The sequence below is a fragment of the Hyperolius riggenbachi genome, chromosome 9 (genome assembly GCF_040937935.1).
Source record: "Hyperolius riggenbachi isolate aHypRig1 chromosome 9, aHypRig1.pri, whole genome shotgun sequence".
Classification (NCBI taxonomy): Eukaryota; Metazoa; Chordata; class Amphibia; order Anura; family Hyperoliidae; genus Hyperolius; species Hyperolius riggenbachi.
Genome location: NC_090654.1, coordinates 246,023,820 through 246,040,772, shown reverse-complemented (window position 1 = coordinate 246,040,772; position 16,953 = coordinate 246,023,820). Strand labels below are relative to the sequence as shown.

Below are 16,953 nucleotides of genomic sequence, written 5' to 3'. Positions count from 1 at the left end.
TCCAATTTTACTACCTCCATGTAGTATGAGGTTCCCCAACACAATTTGCTCATAGTATTCAATATCTGTTGACCCCCATACTACATACTACTACAGAATTGAAAGTGTATGCCAGGCTTTAGTATCATGTGGTTATATATGCAGTAGTGTTCTCGGGATCTTAACCATTGCCATCTGCTCACCTCCTCCTCTTCCTCCTCCTCCTATGCTGTAAGGAAAGTTGTGAGGGCCCTGCATTCCTCCCTTGCACCCCACCCGGCTACTTTTTCATGCCACCCGGCTGGAAAAAATTCTGGGGAGAACACTGTACAGAGTTAGGGGCAGTGTAAAATTGGCTCTGTAGCTTCAGTACTGTAACTCGGGACTTGGAACAGAAACTCCACAATTATTGAGAGTCATCACTGCTCAGGACTTGTGTTAGATCCATCTGCAAATATAGATGCTGCAGCTAATGCGTGTCTCTTTACAAGAAGGCAGCCGATAATCTCCTGGCTGTTGGCTCTCCATAATTAGTCCAGGCCTGGGCCCATGCCAGCTTTTGCAGTTGGTGCTGGTTAAGCGAGCCGCCACACCCACGGATTCCTCTTACTGCCCACAAAAATTTGTGGCTAAGAGCAGATCAGGAAAGTTGCCTGACCCAGCAGTAACAAAACCCCTTTCATAGTAGAAAGAATACACTACATCCTGTGATTAAAAGGACCACGCCAGTGAAAAAAGTAAGCAGTTAAAATCTGACAGAACCGACAAGTTTTGAACTAGTCCATCTCCTCATGGGGGATTTTCAAAGTTTTTTTTCGTTTTCAAAAGCATTTTCTGAATGGCAGTTTAACTGCTAAAATAGTAAGATACCAGCCAGGCTCCCCACTCAATTACACACTACTTTGTCAGTTAGACCTACAAGTGCCATTCAGGAAAAGCTTTTAAAGCGAGTGAAGCCTTAAAAAAAAAATCTCTTTTTACTTGCCAGTTCTCTTCAGCAATAAGATCATAGCTGAAACGCTGCATTCCCGGCAGAACAACATATTTATACCCCCCAAATACAGGGGCAAAATTCCATGACTTTCCAGGTCGTGGATTTTGCTGCCTGGAAGAGGCAGAGCTTTGCGCTGTAGCTCTGCCTCTGCTTGAGTCAATCTCCGCCTCTCCCCACCCCTCTGAAAGGAGGAGAGGGTCGGGGAGAGGCGGAAATCAGCGCAGATTGACTCCAGCAGAGGCAGAGCTAATGCACAAAGCTCTGCCTCTACCAGAAAGCGATCCCCAAATTTTGCCCCCTGGGATTTGGTGGGTATAAAGGCATCGTTCTGTTCTAGAATGCGGCGTATCAGCTATGGCCTTATTGCTGAGGAGGACTGGCAAGTAAAAAGATATATTTTTTAAGGCTTCAGACTCTTTAAAAAACAAAGAAAACCCTGAGAATCCACTATGAGAAGATGGACTAGTCCAAAACTTGTCAGTTCTGACAGATTTTAACTGCTTACTTTTTTGCTGCAGTAGTGCATTAAAACGGGAACCATACTTTTCAGTTTTGAACAGAATAGGGAAGGGTTGCCAGTTTATTTTACAGCTGCCTTAGACCTCTTTCACTAGGGCTGTGGAGTCGGTCCAAAAATCCACTGACTCCGCCTCCTCAGTTTAGGATTCCACCAACTCCGACTCCTCGACTCCTCTAATTTGCATATTACAAATTTGTTGATTAAAAGTATGTAACATGAAATTCGTCTGAACTGCCAACGCTTAGGAATTTTACAAGACAACTGAAGTGAGAAGGATATGTAGACTACTATATTTATTCCCTTTAGACTAAAACTAGTCCTTGGTAAGAGTACTTGTAAAAGGTACAAACCGGAACAAAGAACATCTATCAGGCCCTAGGCAATGTGACTGTGGGTACATGTAAGAGTGATGTGCAGGTACTCTGCAGGGGAATGAGGAGATTCTTCCTCTATTACACATTCTTCATGCACAATCTGAACAAGGTTTATGGGTGACAGACAACACCTCTGTGTTCAATGTGCACAGCATTCTCAGTGGAGTCCCTGCAGCTCTGTGGGGAGTGCATATGTAGAGTATAGTACTACTGTGTAACAAAGTAAACCTGGGGTTTCCTCCAGCCGCCTTCAGGATAATCAGTCCCTCGTTGTCCTCCTCCACCACCTGGATCTTCTGCTATGAGTCCAGGTACTTGAGCCAGTCGGGCGTAGTGCGCATGCACACACTCCGCCGCCAGGAGCATACTACACCTGTGCAGCACTATTGCGCAGGTGCAGAATGTTCCTGGCTGTGGGAGCGGCATGCGGCCGGACAGCGCTGACTGGCTGAATTACCAGGACTCATATCAGAAGATCCGGGTGGTGGAGGACAGCGAGGGACTGATTAGCCTGAAGGGGGCTGGAGGAAGCCCCAGGTATGTATAAAACTTTACTTTTCATTCGTCTCAGGTACCCTTTAATTTGTAGTCGCCAAACCAAATTTTAACAACATATCAAATTATTTGATTTCATCAGCAAAGGGAGTGCATACATTTGCATAAATCAGCATCAATGCAGAATTATTTCCATCTCTATTAGTGACACGGCTACACATCAGGCTTTATTCTTACAGCATAGATGTTATTTAGTATATATAAGAGATTCCTGTGTACACATCAGATATACAGTCACAATCAGATATGTATATCTGACCTTAAAAATTCGGGGACTGCTTTACTGAAGCAGCACAAGTAACTAATTTTGATTGGTTTATTTCATTTTTGTGGACTAAGCACAGCTATTACTGTATATATACATTATTTTTAATGACTATTATCTGAGAAATAGAAAATTTTATCATATTTTCTATTTTAATTACAGTTACAAATTCATTAGGAGTCGGAGCATTTTTTCCCGACTCCGACTCCAGGCACCCAAAATTGCCCGACTCCACAGCCCTGTCTTTCACAAGGGAGGCTAGACGCAGTGAATTCACCGCCTGCTCCTGTGCATCAGCCGGGGGCTTGCTAGTGTTCTGCACAGACATTGGAGAAGTGGCCCACCTATTGACAACCGAGATCGGAAGCGGCCTGCTCAGATGCCACATTGCTTTTTTTTCTTGCCACTGGGTAACTTACTCCGCAAGTCCATCCATCTGAAAGAGGCCTTATTACCATCTGTGGTACATTTGTCGATGTTTCCCCTCACATCTGCCTCGGCTGTAGGGATGATCAATGAGATGCAATAATTTCTGAGTTCATGCAGATTTATGTAAATATTTATGCAAATAAATGCAGCTTGAAAATGGACCAATCAACTTAAACCTGGGTGGGACTTGATTGGTCCATTTTCAAGCTGCATACAGTATATTTGCATAAAAATTTACATAAATCTGCATTATCATGGAAATATTTGCATCTCATTGACCATCCTCTTTCAGCAGCAGATATTGTGGTAGACGTCCTTTCAGAAGTCTTGCTTCACAATCAACTTTTATTTGACCAGGCAGTTCTGTTTATGAGAAATTCATCCTTTTCACTGTCAATTGAAGTCTATGATGCCGGCAGCAAGGCTTGGCTATCCGACTCTCCTGCAACCTACTTACTAAAGAGAACTCTCCTCCACTCTCCCCACCCTAACCTGTCCTAATCTTGCTGCAGCTCAGTATCACCAAACTCTCATCAGCCCTAGAGAAAGCTGCTCCACCAATATTCCGCCGCAACCGACCCCTAACCCCCAGCCCTGGCGCACTACCCATACTCGCAACCTCCAAAGGGAAACACGTGCCACTGAACGAAAATGGAGGAAAACTCGACTAAACCAATATTTCTTACAATACAAGACTAACCTGCTGCATTTCCACACTGCCCTTGCTCATGCGAAGCAGGAATACTTTACCAAGCTCATCGGAGCACAAGCTTCCAATCCCCCGCGTGTTTTTGGCACCTTCAACTCCCTGCTTAAACCAACCCACCCACCTTCTGTTTCCTCCCTCTCTGCCACAGATTTAGCCACCCACTTCACCAACACAATAGTCTCCATCCGTCAGGAAATATCCAATCTTCACCTCCCACCTGCTCACAACCAACTCCTCCTCCACCCTATCCTCCCCTCACCTCCTTCACTCCTACTACCACTGAGTAAGTCAACCACCTACTGCAGACTTCCCATACCACTACCTCCCCCTTGACCCTATCCCTTCTGATCTACTTCAGCCTCACTTCACGGATCTGGCCCCAGTCCTCACTACCCTGTTTCACCTCTCCCTATCCACAGGCACCTTCCCCTCAGACTTCAAGCAGGCCACAGTACTGCCCCTGCTCAAGAAACCCTCCCTCGAGCCCTTGCTACCCTCCAACTACTGCCCAATCTCCCTCCTCCCCTTCACCTCAAAACTTCTTGAGCGTCTGGTTCACAAACGCCTGAACCACTGCAATCTGGATTTCGGCCTGCCCACTCAACCGAAACGGCTCTCACCAAAGTGGTCAATGACCTTGCCTTAGCTAAAGCTGAAGGTAAATACTCCATTCTCCTCCTCCTTGACCTTTCAGCAGCTTTTGATACAGTAGATCATCCCCCTACTCCTCCAGTCCCTCCAATCCATGGGCATTCACGATCTCGCCCTGACCTGGCTTTCACCCTACCTCTCCTTCACGACCTCCTTCAATGAGACCTCAGATCAGCAGCGACCCGCAGTGGAGACGTGAGAGCGATGGCCTAGTAAGTTCCTGTTGATGGCCTAGTAACTTCCTGTATATGCGTCGTTACTAGGCCCTCACGTCTCCACTGCGGGTCGCTGCTGATCTGAGGTCTCAGACAGGACTGCATGCCGGACCGGGCATGCAGCAAGGGCCAGCTGGGGGACGATGTGGTGGAGAAGGAGGGTGGCGGCACACTTAATCAGCGAAACGAGCAGCGGCCAGGGAGGCGGGGGCATGTGGGCTTAATGACGCCCCTTGGAAGACCCCGCCTGACCGACTTGTGGACTGCCCCTGCTTAAAATTAAATAATTATGGCAGCCTCCATATACTTCTCACTTCAGTTGTACTATAAATACCGTATTTCCTGCTTTAGAATCCCAAATCCTTGACATGCTTAATCAATAGATGGAGATATACAAGACACGCTGATAAAGTTACTTTAGATGACTGCTTGTAATAAACCAATATAAATATACCATGTATACAGTCGTGTTACACTGGATTATGCAGCAGAATTGTATCACAACCATTCCAAATTCCAAGAACGAAATCATGCTAGGCCTGGGTAGAGATTCTGGAATACATTCAGATGATACTGTGTCACATGTAAAACATACCCTGATACGCTCTCTACTTTAACTGTTGCGATTCAATTAGAGAGGAAATGAAAAAAAAAATACAAAAGAAATATAGAGATCCACAGTTCTATTGCATGTCGTGAGGATTCTAAGTTCAATGTATAAAAAAAAGCTTGTTGCTATTTCAGACAAGCAGAGTTCCAGTCCTCCTAGGTTAGATCTATTTTTTTTATATAAGTCCTATGTTAATAGTTTAAAACTTTGGTATATACTATAAGGAAGATTAAAGGATGAGAGTACTTAGAAACATAAATGTATTATATCAGCCCTAAATTGCTTTCTAATCAATAATGCATTGCTGATTATGCCCCTGTGATGAGAAAAGAGGGGAGAGGGATCCTACCACTGGAACACTATACCTGGCCAAACCTCTCCACCCAGATTGTCACAGTGAGCTCTGCCAGATAGCTCGGATATGGACCTGACAGCCTATTGGCTATTATCCTATATAATAAAACCCCATGTGTCCCTGCGTCATCCTCCTATGTTTTGGCTACTGCGCATGCGTAGCCGTTGGGACAGGCGGACGTGTGCACGATCAGGTATGCGGCTTATGTGGCCGAGCCTAGCGCCCGTTATTAAACGGGCCTTGGGCCTAGTTTACAAATATTTCTTAACTCTTACCTGTTAAAGTAAACCTTCAACACAGGGAAGGAAATTATTTTTAGTTACCTGGGGATTCCTCCAACCCCCTGTATTCCCATCAGAGAAGGGGAGTGTCTGTCAGCGGTAAAACGGAGTGGACCGGAAGGACATCGATGAAGCAGACTACAGGGGCCTGAAGCAAGACGTACAAAAGAAAAAATCCTAACCTCCTTTGGTACACTTTATGCTCTGTACTTCAGCTCAAATATGTCTGCATCGCTGTGTGAAATTCATTACTCACACAGTCACTGCTCTGCCCTATCATTTCTGTTCCTGTGAATGTCTCACCTGCTTCCCGAGCACAGATAGAAACAGGAAGTGATACGCAGAGAGTAATCATCAGACATGACTACAAATTGCAGATACGTGAATACAGTTTTCACACAGAAATTGGCAGCAGCAAGGAGTTTGCAAGGACAAATGGGAAAGGCTGGCAGAACGGCAAGGAATTAGTTTGTGCATTGTATATACACATAGGAGGTAATAGGTGCCCAATAGTGGATAAAACGAAGTTAAAAGAAACAAAAAATAGAAAAAAAATTACCTCCATAAATGACAAATTCATATGAAATGTAATATGCACAGGCAATGCGTTTCATGGGTCTACACCCACTTCCTCAGGGCAATTACAGTGCCAAACGTTGTACCTTGAGCCAAGTATGGAGCACCTCTATTTTTAGTTTAGTTTTATCCACCATTGGGCGCCTCTTATCCCCTTTGTGCTTGTAACCCTCTTCTAGGAGGGGAGTATGTTGGTACCTAGTGGCTATGCCACCGATAGGACCTTTGCTGTTTTTTCAAGACAACTGCATGCATATCCAGCTGGGTACCTGAGTGGAGTCAGGTTTATACATCTCCACCTGCTTCCAGTGGTTGGTAGCCCCTAACGCAACCTTCCTTTGCGAGTATTATAATTTCTATTGACATTTACCACTTCATTTTGACATACTACATGTTGCCTCTGTGTTCTTTTTCAGGGTGTTTGGCCACCCTCCACTACAGTATTGTATATACAGGCTGCCATAGGGCCTTGCATCTCATAAGGGCAAAATCAGAAATAGATTATATTTACTCATTATTGATCAGAGATCACATTGGTTCTGATTTCATGGGATTATGTCGTAAATACACTTATCCTTTACAGTAAACCTGTTAGAAATAAACTATGGGAGCTGCCACTGCAAACAATCATCCGTTTTACCGGCTGTAATACTGATCACCTGCTTTTAATTAGGGATGGACAGTGGGATGCAAATCATTCCAGTTCATACAGAATTATGCAAATTCTGCATGCAAATTTATTTGGCTTGAAAATACACTCATCGAACCTTGCAAAGGTGGAGTTGGATAGGTCCATTTTCAAGCTAAATGAATTTGCATGCAGAATTTGCATAATCATGTATGAAATTGGAACAATTTTTATCTTACGATCTTTAATCCGCTGTAACTTACTATGTTGGAACAATTATGCAAATGTTCTGACACTTCTATGGTACAATCTAAAGTACCTGTAGGGAAAAAAAAATCCAATTCGGATTTCTGCTGTAATTTTAAGACCATTTACAAGACTTGGATACTACCAAGTATTCCTGAGTCTTGTGATTGTGGAAAAAACATTTCCGTAGTATTACGATTACCGCGGTAAAATTCTGCATTCTCTGATTGGTCCAATACTTCCAAGTCAACTCAGAAGCATTTAGCCAATCAGAGAATGCAAAAGACAAAAAAAAAACCAAAACAACAAATTCGAAATTCAGCATTGGCAACCATCCCTATTGACCTTCTCTTGCCTGCTATGTCATTTTATATCCTCAATATCATGTGTTCTATTCTATTTCTCATTGTGATGGGCAGTAATGCAGGTTGATCTGCAAAGCTGAGGTCTATCACTGTTATATAGATGTCCAATAGAAAGAATTCAGGACAAGCACCACAGCCAGTAAACTATAATGTTCACAGTGAGGTCAGCAATGGCTGCTCCCTTATTGGTCTACCTGGTTTCCTCCAATAATATCCACATGTCTAAGCTTTCTTAAAGTGCTTAGCGTTATAATGCGCCCTCATGTCTTTCCTCAAGTTAAATTTTGCTCCACAAACTCCGCAAGTATACAGGTGGATGTCCATGTGCTGTTCTAAGAGGTCATTAGTTGAGAAGATCTGAAAGCACACCTGACATATAGTTTCTCCAGCTGCTAGGTGTGATATCATGTGACGTACGTGGTCATGTTTGCGGAAATTTCCTTGGTCACACAGTGAGCAAACGTATCTCGCCATGCCTGTGTGCATGTCATTATGCAGTCGTAACTGTCGCTCCCTTAGAAACTGCTTCCCGCAAGTTTGGCAAGAGAACTGCTTTTCCTTGGTGTGTACTGTGTAATGTTCTCGCAAATGGCAACGTTGGTAGAAGCCTTTGCCGCAGATATCGCAGAAATGTTTCCTCCGATGGTCCCGATCGTTGTCGTCAGAAACAGAATTCCTGTAGACTTCACGTTCCATGCACTGAGACATGTGTTCTACTACCTGCCTTTCAGACTCGAAACGTTGCCCACAATTGGGGCAGCGGTAAGGACAAGAGGAATATTTATAAACCTGTTTCGGCATGCCAACGTTGCCCTCGTTTAACTCATCCCACATATCTACAAGCACCTCTCCCACTGCTGGGGACTCTTCAATGCCATCTTCAAAGTGCATTCTTTCCTCCATGTTGCTCTCTTGGTCCTCCTCAAAATTTTCTGGGGGCTCTCCACACCTCTGAGCGTGTTCCTGTAACTGTCTACCTTTCACAAGAATCTGGCCACACTTACCACAGGCACATATATTTTCTATATGTTTAGCTAAGTAGTGAGAAGACAGGTCCTGTTCATTGATGGTTAGGCCACAAAGTTCACACGACATGTCGGGCACGCTCTCGTCGGCGTTACTTGCTTTCCGACTACCACGACCCAAATCTTTGCTGCAGTTTGCAAATATTGGCTGTGAACCCACGCCTATTTTATCATTCATTCTTTGGTTATAGGGTATTCCAATATAGTACGCACCTTCCTCAGCTTCATCGTCTAAGTCATCGATGTCAGAAGATTCTAAATAATCTTTTTCTGAAATCTTTACAATGTTAATGTCCTCCATTTCCACAAGGGAGTTCTCGTCGGATTCAATTTTGATGATCACCGGGGTTTTCTCAGTAGAGTCTATCAGGGAGTTCTTCACCTGGTCCGAGGAGACTCCTGAATCTTTTGCGCTTTCAGAAGCCAAAGATTCTTCTGCTGGTTGACTTGAGTCCGCTTTGTGCGGTGGTGAAAATTTTGATATGGGAGATTCGCTTCCGCTCTGGCTCTGCTCGTTGCTAGACTGTTCTCTGCTCTGAAAAATATGCCTGTTGGTGCAAGTCTGTGAGTGCTCATCGAGGAGCTTCTCACAGCTAAATACAAATCCACAGTCCTCGCAGGTATAACTGCGTCCGAACCGCCTGGCTCCGCGTTCTCTGGAGTGAGGCACTTTTGGCGAAGGCATTTTCTTGCACACATTCCGTGTCTGCTGACGGCTGTGGTGCGGTGCATTGTTTTCAGTCTGCTTTTCCTGCGCAGGGTTAGGGTTAGCAGGTAAGGCTGGTTCTGAGGTCAATTTGCCCGGCTCTTCTGGAGTCTTGGCCGCCGGTTCTTCGTACATACGGACACCGAAGACCATTTTACTGCTCAGGCTACTGGAAGCAGAGGAGGAACATTTGATAGATGAATCGATATCCTGGATATCCTCTAGGCAATCTGGGATTACGTACAGCTGCAGGTAAGTCATTGCTTGCTTTAACTGTTCAAAATTTTCTGGAGCCGTCATGATCTTACCCAGATACATAAACTGGAGGATGAGGTCGAAGCATTCGGAGCTGATCTTTGTGTTGGTGAGGTTGATCTGAGCCATGGTGTGTTGATGATTGATGAACATCATTTTGAAGTAAGAGCTGCAAGCTGCCAGCACCGCCTTGTGAGCTTGGAAATAGATGTCATTGATTGAGATGCAACAATCGCAGAGGAATCCCCATTCCCTCTGGTTGTAGAGTTGCTGCAGCACGTAACTACAATGGCTTGATTTCCCCATCATCTTGATTCTTTCAATAAGGCCTTGAGTAAAAAAAAAAGAAAATAATAAAGTATTAAAAGCAAAAGGTACAGAAATAACATATGTAATTTTTAAGTTGCCACATTAAAGAGGTTTTACTAGTGAAATATAAGCTTTTCAGTAAATTATTCCAGCTAAGGAAATGAAGGACAACAAGTCGTCCGGGTGGTTACTATCACTAGTGTTGTGGGCTATGAGTACGTAGCTACTCTTAATCAAAATTTAAATTAAAATAACTTTGCCCGCAGCAAAGGGGAACTTCAGCCTAAACACACATACTGTTATTAAGTTACATTAGTTAGGTTAATTAAAATACAGTTGATAGGTAATATAATCTCTTACCCACCCTGTTTTAAAAGAAAAGGCAAATGTTTGTGATTTCATGGGGGCAGCCATCTTTTTGGTTGAAAGGAGGTGACGGGGAGCATGAGACAGTTCCAACTGTCCAGTGTCCTGATCACCCCTCCTAGCTGTTCGTGCTAGGCTTCAAATCTCAAATTCAAAATAAAAAAAATAAAAAAAATTCACCAAAACAGCAGACCAAGAATAACAACATTAGCAATCCCATTGTGCTTTGCACAGCATCAGGGGAAAAATGCCCGGGCAGTTTTCTTATGTGCAGCTAAAAATGAGGCTTGGGTAAGAACAACAAAGTTCTCATGCTGTGAGACTGTTAAAGAAACACCAAGCCTTTTCAGTGCTGCTGAGAAGATTTTCAATCTGCAGGTTCACTTCAAAGGACAACTGAAGTGATGGGTATATGGGGATTGCTATATTTATTTCCTTTTAAACAATAACAGTTGCCTGGCAGCCACGCTGATCTACCTGGCTGCGGTAGTGTTTGAATAACACCAGAAACAAGCATGTAGCTAATCTTGTCAGATCTGACAATATCAGAAACACCTGATCTGCTGCATTGCTTGTTCAGGGTCTATAGCTAAAAAGTATTAGATTCAGAGGACCAGCAGGATAGCCAGGCAACTGGTACTGTTTATAAGGAAATAAATATGGTAGCCTCCATATACCTCTTACTTCAGTTGTCCTTTAACTTGCCTATGCCGCGCCTATAGCCAATGCGTTTAAATCCGCGGTCCACAAAACTCCCCTACTTCCTCCTCCCGGGTTTGAAGGAGGAAGTAATGTAGAGTTATGTGGACCGCAGGTGGAATGCATCAGCTATAGGCGGCGGCATAGGTAAATTATCTCTGGGCACAACTAAAAACCACAAAACCTGTAAGATGTTTACCTCCATAGGAAGTCCTGCTCTAATGTTTTGGCTCCTTGGGTTTTGGTGCAGTCCAATAAAATTTCTGTAAAATCGAGGCAAAACGATTGCGATTTTTCAAAAATCACAATTGCTGCAATTTTGCTGCATTTTTACAGCGATTTTAATGCAAGTCAATGAGAGCGTATTTTTTAAATCAAAAACGGACTGAGTAGCACTATAACGGGGTGTCTCTGCCCTCAGAGAGTGGCATGTATACAACTGAGTTACTAACACTTAAAGAGACTCTGTAATTTAAAAATGGTGCTGCTGGGGGGATACTTCACCTCGGGAGGAGGAAGCCTCTGGATCCTATCGAGGCTTCCCCATCCCACAGTGGTATCGATCGGCCCCTCCAAAGCCACAGCCGACAATTTATTAGGCTGTGGCACAGGCGCAGTAGCGCCTGCAATATTTACCTTCCATGGCTCCAGCGCAGGCACAGTACCGGCTCACAGCTTGGGATCGCAAGTCGCCTGCGCCGTAGAGCGGACCCGACTGGGATCGGCTATTTCCACCTGATCCCGAGCCGATATCCGCTACTGCACCTGCGCTGGAGCCGTGGAAGGTAAATATTTACATGGCCGCCCTTCGGAGGGGCCCAGCGAGACCACCGTGGAACGGAGGACGGGGAAGCCTCTATAGGATCCAGAGGCTTCCCTCTACCGAGGTAAGTACCCCTAGGGGCACTTTTTTCTGTTACAGCAGGTTTTCTTTAAACCATGTTCACAGTGGTGAGTTAAAGAGACTCCGTAACAAAAATTGCATCCTGTTTTTTATCATCCTACAAGTTCAAAAAGCTATTCTAATGTGTTCTAGCTTACTGCAGCACTTTCTACTATCACAGTCTCTGTAATAAATCAATGTATCTTTCCCCTGTCAGACATGTCGGCCTGTGTCTGGAAGGCTGCCAAGTTCTTCAGTGTTGTGGTTCTGCTATGAACTCCCCCTTCCAGGCCCCTCTATGCACACTGCCTGTGTATTATTTAGATTAGAGCAGCTTCTCTCTTCTCTCTTATCTTTTACAAGCTGGATAAATCCTCCTCTGAGCTGGCTGGGCTTTCACATACTGAGGAGTTACAGACAAGGGCAAAGCTGTTTGAAGGAAGAAACAAGCAGCCTGAAACTTCAGTGCCTGAGAACAGGGGGAAAGAAACACACAAATGATCTCTTGAGATTCAAAAGGAAGGCTGTATACAGCCTGATTGTGTATGGATGTATTTTCTATGTGTGGACATACTGTACATCAACCTACTTCCTGTTTTGGTGGCCATTTTGTTTGTTTATAAACAAACTTTTTAAAACTGTTTTTAACCACTTTTAATGCGGCAAGGAGCGGCGAAATTGTGTCAGAGGGTAATAGGAGATGTCCCCTAACGCACTGGTATGTTTACTTTTGTGCGATTTTAACAATACAGATTCTCTTTAAGGTGTGGTGTAATGGATACTTTGTAATGCGCTTTGAACAGGCTTATGTGACATTCACAGTGTGGCGGGTGTGTTGCAGTATGGTAACGCACTGCATGCCACAATCGCCAGGTAGGACAGAGAGGAAGGCAACAGAGATCATGGTAGGCAAGTACAGGTGTCCCCGGTTAACGAACAAGATAGGGACTGTAGGTTCATTCTTAACCTGAATCTGTTCTTAAGTCGGAACATTGTGCCATCTCTGTCCCCTGTACCTCCTCTGTGCCTCCAGTGTCCACCTCTGTGTCACCTCTGCCCTCTGTACCTGCTTATACAAGTTTAAAAGCCTTTTTTTTTTTTTTCAAAGTCCAATTTGAAAAAAAATGTTTTTGACTTGTTCCCATGGAAACAGAGAATCCATGCCATTCGTATCGGCAGGTCGTTCGTAAGTCGGGGACTGCCTGTATTGATTCTTTACTTGTGCGCCTGTGCAGTGCCGCTGTGCTCGTCCACAGACAGAGGCTCGGCAGACCAAGAAGAGCAGGGCTCAGGAAGGATCAGAGAAGCCTTTGGAGCAGGGGCATAACTAAAAATCACGGGGCCCCCAAGCAAAACTTTGATGGGGCCCCTCAATGTTCAACCCTTTACCTTACCCACCCCTTGTGACCCTCACAACCTGGGCTTCATCTTGCAAGGGCCATAAAACAAGTGTGGCCATTGTAATCTTCACACCCATAACAAGTGTAGCAACAAAAACATCTGATCTGAAGCATGGACCCTTTATTAGAGGGAGTGAATAAGTGATTAGGGCTCCCCTTTACAGATCTGGACACCCCTGCTTTGGTGAATCCATAGTCTTCCCTCTACTGAGGTAAGCATCTAATTTTTTTTATTTTTAAACACAGGTTTGCTTTGAATCTTGGCTTTACATCTTCAACCCTGGCATGCGCAGTAGGCAGTAGCTGTGTTAGGGAGTCTTGCCCGAGGTCTTCTTACTGAATAGGTGCTGATTACTGAACAGGCCCTTAATCAGTACACTATTTAGCCACTATGATGTAGAAGAATGTAGGATTTTGTATTGTATTCCCATATTATTTATCTTCATTTTAAAGGAAACCAGAGATGGCCAGAGACGGGAAAATGAATAAGATTTTATACATAATTGGGGCTTCCTCCAGCCCCATCCGCCTGGATCACTCCCATGCCGCCATCCTCCGCTGCCAGCAGCTACGAGAACTGGGTTCCCGCACTTCCGTCAGTCAGAGCCAGTAGCGGCTGCTGGAGAGATACGTAGAGGGCGCACTTCTCCTGTGTAGGCTGGCTCCGGCTGACGGAAGTGCAGGGACCCGGTTCTCTTTGCTGCGGAGGACGGCGGCGTGGGAGCCATCCAGGCGGATGGGGCTGGAGGAAGCCCCAGGTATGTATAAATCTTTTTCATTTTCCCGTCTCTGGCCATCTCTGGTTACCTTTAAAATGAAGATAAATAGTATGGGAATACAATACAAAATTCTACAATCTTCTACATCATAGTGGCTGGATAGTGTATTGATTAAGGGCCTGTTCAGTAACCAGCACCTATTCAGTAAGAAGACCTCGGGCAAGACTCCCTAACACAGCTACTGCCTACTGCGCATGCCCTAGTGACTGCAGCTCTGGCAGTTTGAGTCCGCCAGGAGAAGAGGGTGATAAAATTGTTCTGTCCCTACATATCCAACTATTTATTTAATACGTTTATTCTGACTACGGTTTACTTCAAAGTGAACCTGAAGTGACCCGAAGGTAAAATAAAACCAGATACTTACCCAAGAAGAGGAAAGGTTTTGGATCCTCTAGAGGCTTCCCATGTCCTCCTGGAGACCACCCTGACTGCCGGGGACCCTCCTGAAGATCAAGACCGTGCTCCTCTTCATGCACATGCGCAGCCGTGCTGCACCTAGGTGAGTACAAGCCATGCCTGCGCAGTAGCACAATTGGCTCTGGCTTACTACATAGGCGTGGCCCAGTGTGACCGAGCGCATGCACAATACGGAATAGGGTTGCAATGAGAGGAGCACAGCAACAGTGCAGGCCAGGAGGACGTGGGAAGCTTCTGCAGGATCCATAGACTTCCCTCTTCTTGGGTATCTATTTTTTTACCCATAGGTTCGCCTCCAGTACACTTTCAATCAGCCCTACAGCGCACAAGAGATCTCTAGCCAACTGGAGTGTATAGGATTTGAGATAAGTTCATCCACTGGATCTATACACACTACAGATGCACAAATCACTGCAGCTGGAAGCAGCAAGTACAGATCCCTGCAGCCCTGCTGAGTCCAATGTGCAGAGCTGTCACTAGTCACTTAGTTACACTTCATGAGCAGGAAGGGGCTGAAATATTGTGTTCATTCCCACAGCCTGACCTGTCATCCCGTGACGTCACATCCCCTTGCCGTCCAATAGCAGGGCTCTTATGAGTTGCAAGTTGTGGGTCCACGGCCTGCCAATCAAAGCCCACAGCCCGGGAACTCGCGCCCCAAATGCCACTAGAACCCCCCCAGCAGTGTGGCTTCTATACTCCATGCAGAAGCCATGACCCTTACCTGGCTGCTGGCCCCGGGGAGCATGCAATATGGCTGTTCCAGGAGCTGCGGTCACACGCTCAGCTAGGGCTGCACTGGCTGTCCCGTCTCCTGCAGTCACAGCCGCTCTCAGTGGAAGAGCCGCAGCCCCGGAGAGGCTGGACGGTGCTGCTGCAGCCCAGTGTCCGGCGTGACAGTCCCTGACGACTCCCCTCCCTGCCCCGTGAGCATTGAGGGGAAGAGGAGGCTACAGCGAGCTTCTTCCGTCTATGTCTGCACTGACCCAGGCTGCCACCTGCTGGCCACGCTCAGAACAGCCTATTGTCAATATTAGCAGAACTGAAAAGTAAACACAAACTTGTCAAGTGACATGAAGTAGACTAGGAAGGAAGAGCAGCACGTGGAGGTTCTGTTTGGAAAGTCGCTGTTCCGTCTGCTTTTCTGGCCAAGCCAAGATCGATTATTTTATAGCACTGAAGGAAAAGTGCCTGGGCCAAACATAAAAAAAAGTGAATAATACAAATAATGCCTTGTATAAATGCTAGATAGGGGGCATAATTAGAAATCCCTGGGCCCTACAGCTGGGACAAGGTCCACCAGCACCCAAGGCAGAAACACTAAAGTGCGCCCCCCCCATCCCTACCACCCCAGTCGTCACACTGATTGCTATTAGACTAAAAGGCACCCCAGGGCCCCAATGCCTTAATCTCTAGTGATCTGGCTTGCAGTCACTGCCAGGTATCCCCTTTTCTTATTTCTCTCTGCTTCAAACACAATAGGGGGATGATAGCTGAGCAAGTTGTGCGCCCCTCCTACACTGCGCCCTGAGGCTGGAGCCTCTCTCGCCTGGGCCCGGCCCTGCTGGGCCCCCTGCAACACTTTGGAAGCCACCCCATGTTATTCAATTGGCTATTTTATCTATCAAATACATTAGCTTCTGTGATAAAACGTGCATGTTTTCACACATACAGACACACATGGTAAGCAGAAAATGCCACAGATGAGTGTGCTTTCAGCCTCAACTTATTACACTCACTCTGCCCATCTCTGACGGAGATGAACTGGCTCTGCAGGTTTCTCCAGCATCACTACTGTACACAGTACTTGGGGAGGGGGGTGTAGAGGCTGGGGTAGGATCTTGCACACAAGACCCTGCTGCACACTGAATAGGGACGGTCTACAAATCCTTGTCTGCAAAAATTTGTATGATTCCTTATCAGTGGCTGAGCAGATGCAGTCATTATAACAATTGTGCAGAGAGCAGAAAGTTTCTCTCTGTGCCCTTAGTTGTCAGTCTCTCAGGTCAGCAAAAATAAAATTCTCCTCCCATGGGCCCCCCTGTGCTTCTAGGCCCCCCTGCGGCTGCATCCCCTGCATCCCTTGTTACGTCCCTGCTAGATAATCTTCAGCCAAAATGGTTGTTTGGCTCTCACGTCCAAGAATCTAGACTGTGGGGAGTCTGGAGTGAATATTAAAAAAAAAAAAAAAAAACATACCTAAGGAGAAGGAATGCTCTCGGTCCTATACACAAGCGCTGTAATAACAGCGCAGGAGATTTAGGTGCAGCCGACACTACCATAGACCGTAATAGGAATTATGGCTATAGCAGTGCACAGAGTGCAACTTCGGCGCCGTCAGAAGACGAAGCTAAAGTTACTT

General features: G+C 45.5%; 1 protein-coding gene across 1 annotated transcript; it reads right to left on the bottom strand.

Moving 5' to 3' along the window:
• Nucleotides 1-5,098: 5,098 nt before the first annotated feature.
• On the bottom strand, nt 5,099-15,553 carry ZBTB1 (zinc finger and BTB domain containing 1). The gene is made up of 2 exons (XM_068254246.1): nt 15,316-15,553; nt 5,099-10,067 (listed from the first exon to the last, which is right to left on the bottom strand). The coding sequence occupies exon 2, from the start codon at nt 10,045-10,047 to the stop codon at nt 7,975-7,977; it is 2,073 nt and encodes a 690-aa protein (XP_068110347.1). The 5' UTR covers nt 10,048-10,067; nt 15,316-15,553; the 3' UTR covers nt 5,099-7,974.
• Nucleotides 15,554-16,953: the final 1,400 nt, after the last annotated feature.

What these genes read in the sequence shown, in the direction of transcription:
- ZBTB1 (XM_068254246.1), bottom strand. Translation starts at nt 10,047, where the DNA reads ATGATGGGGAAATCAAGCCATTGTAGTTACGTGCTGCAGCAACTCTAC.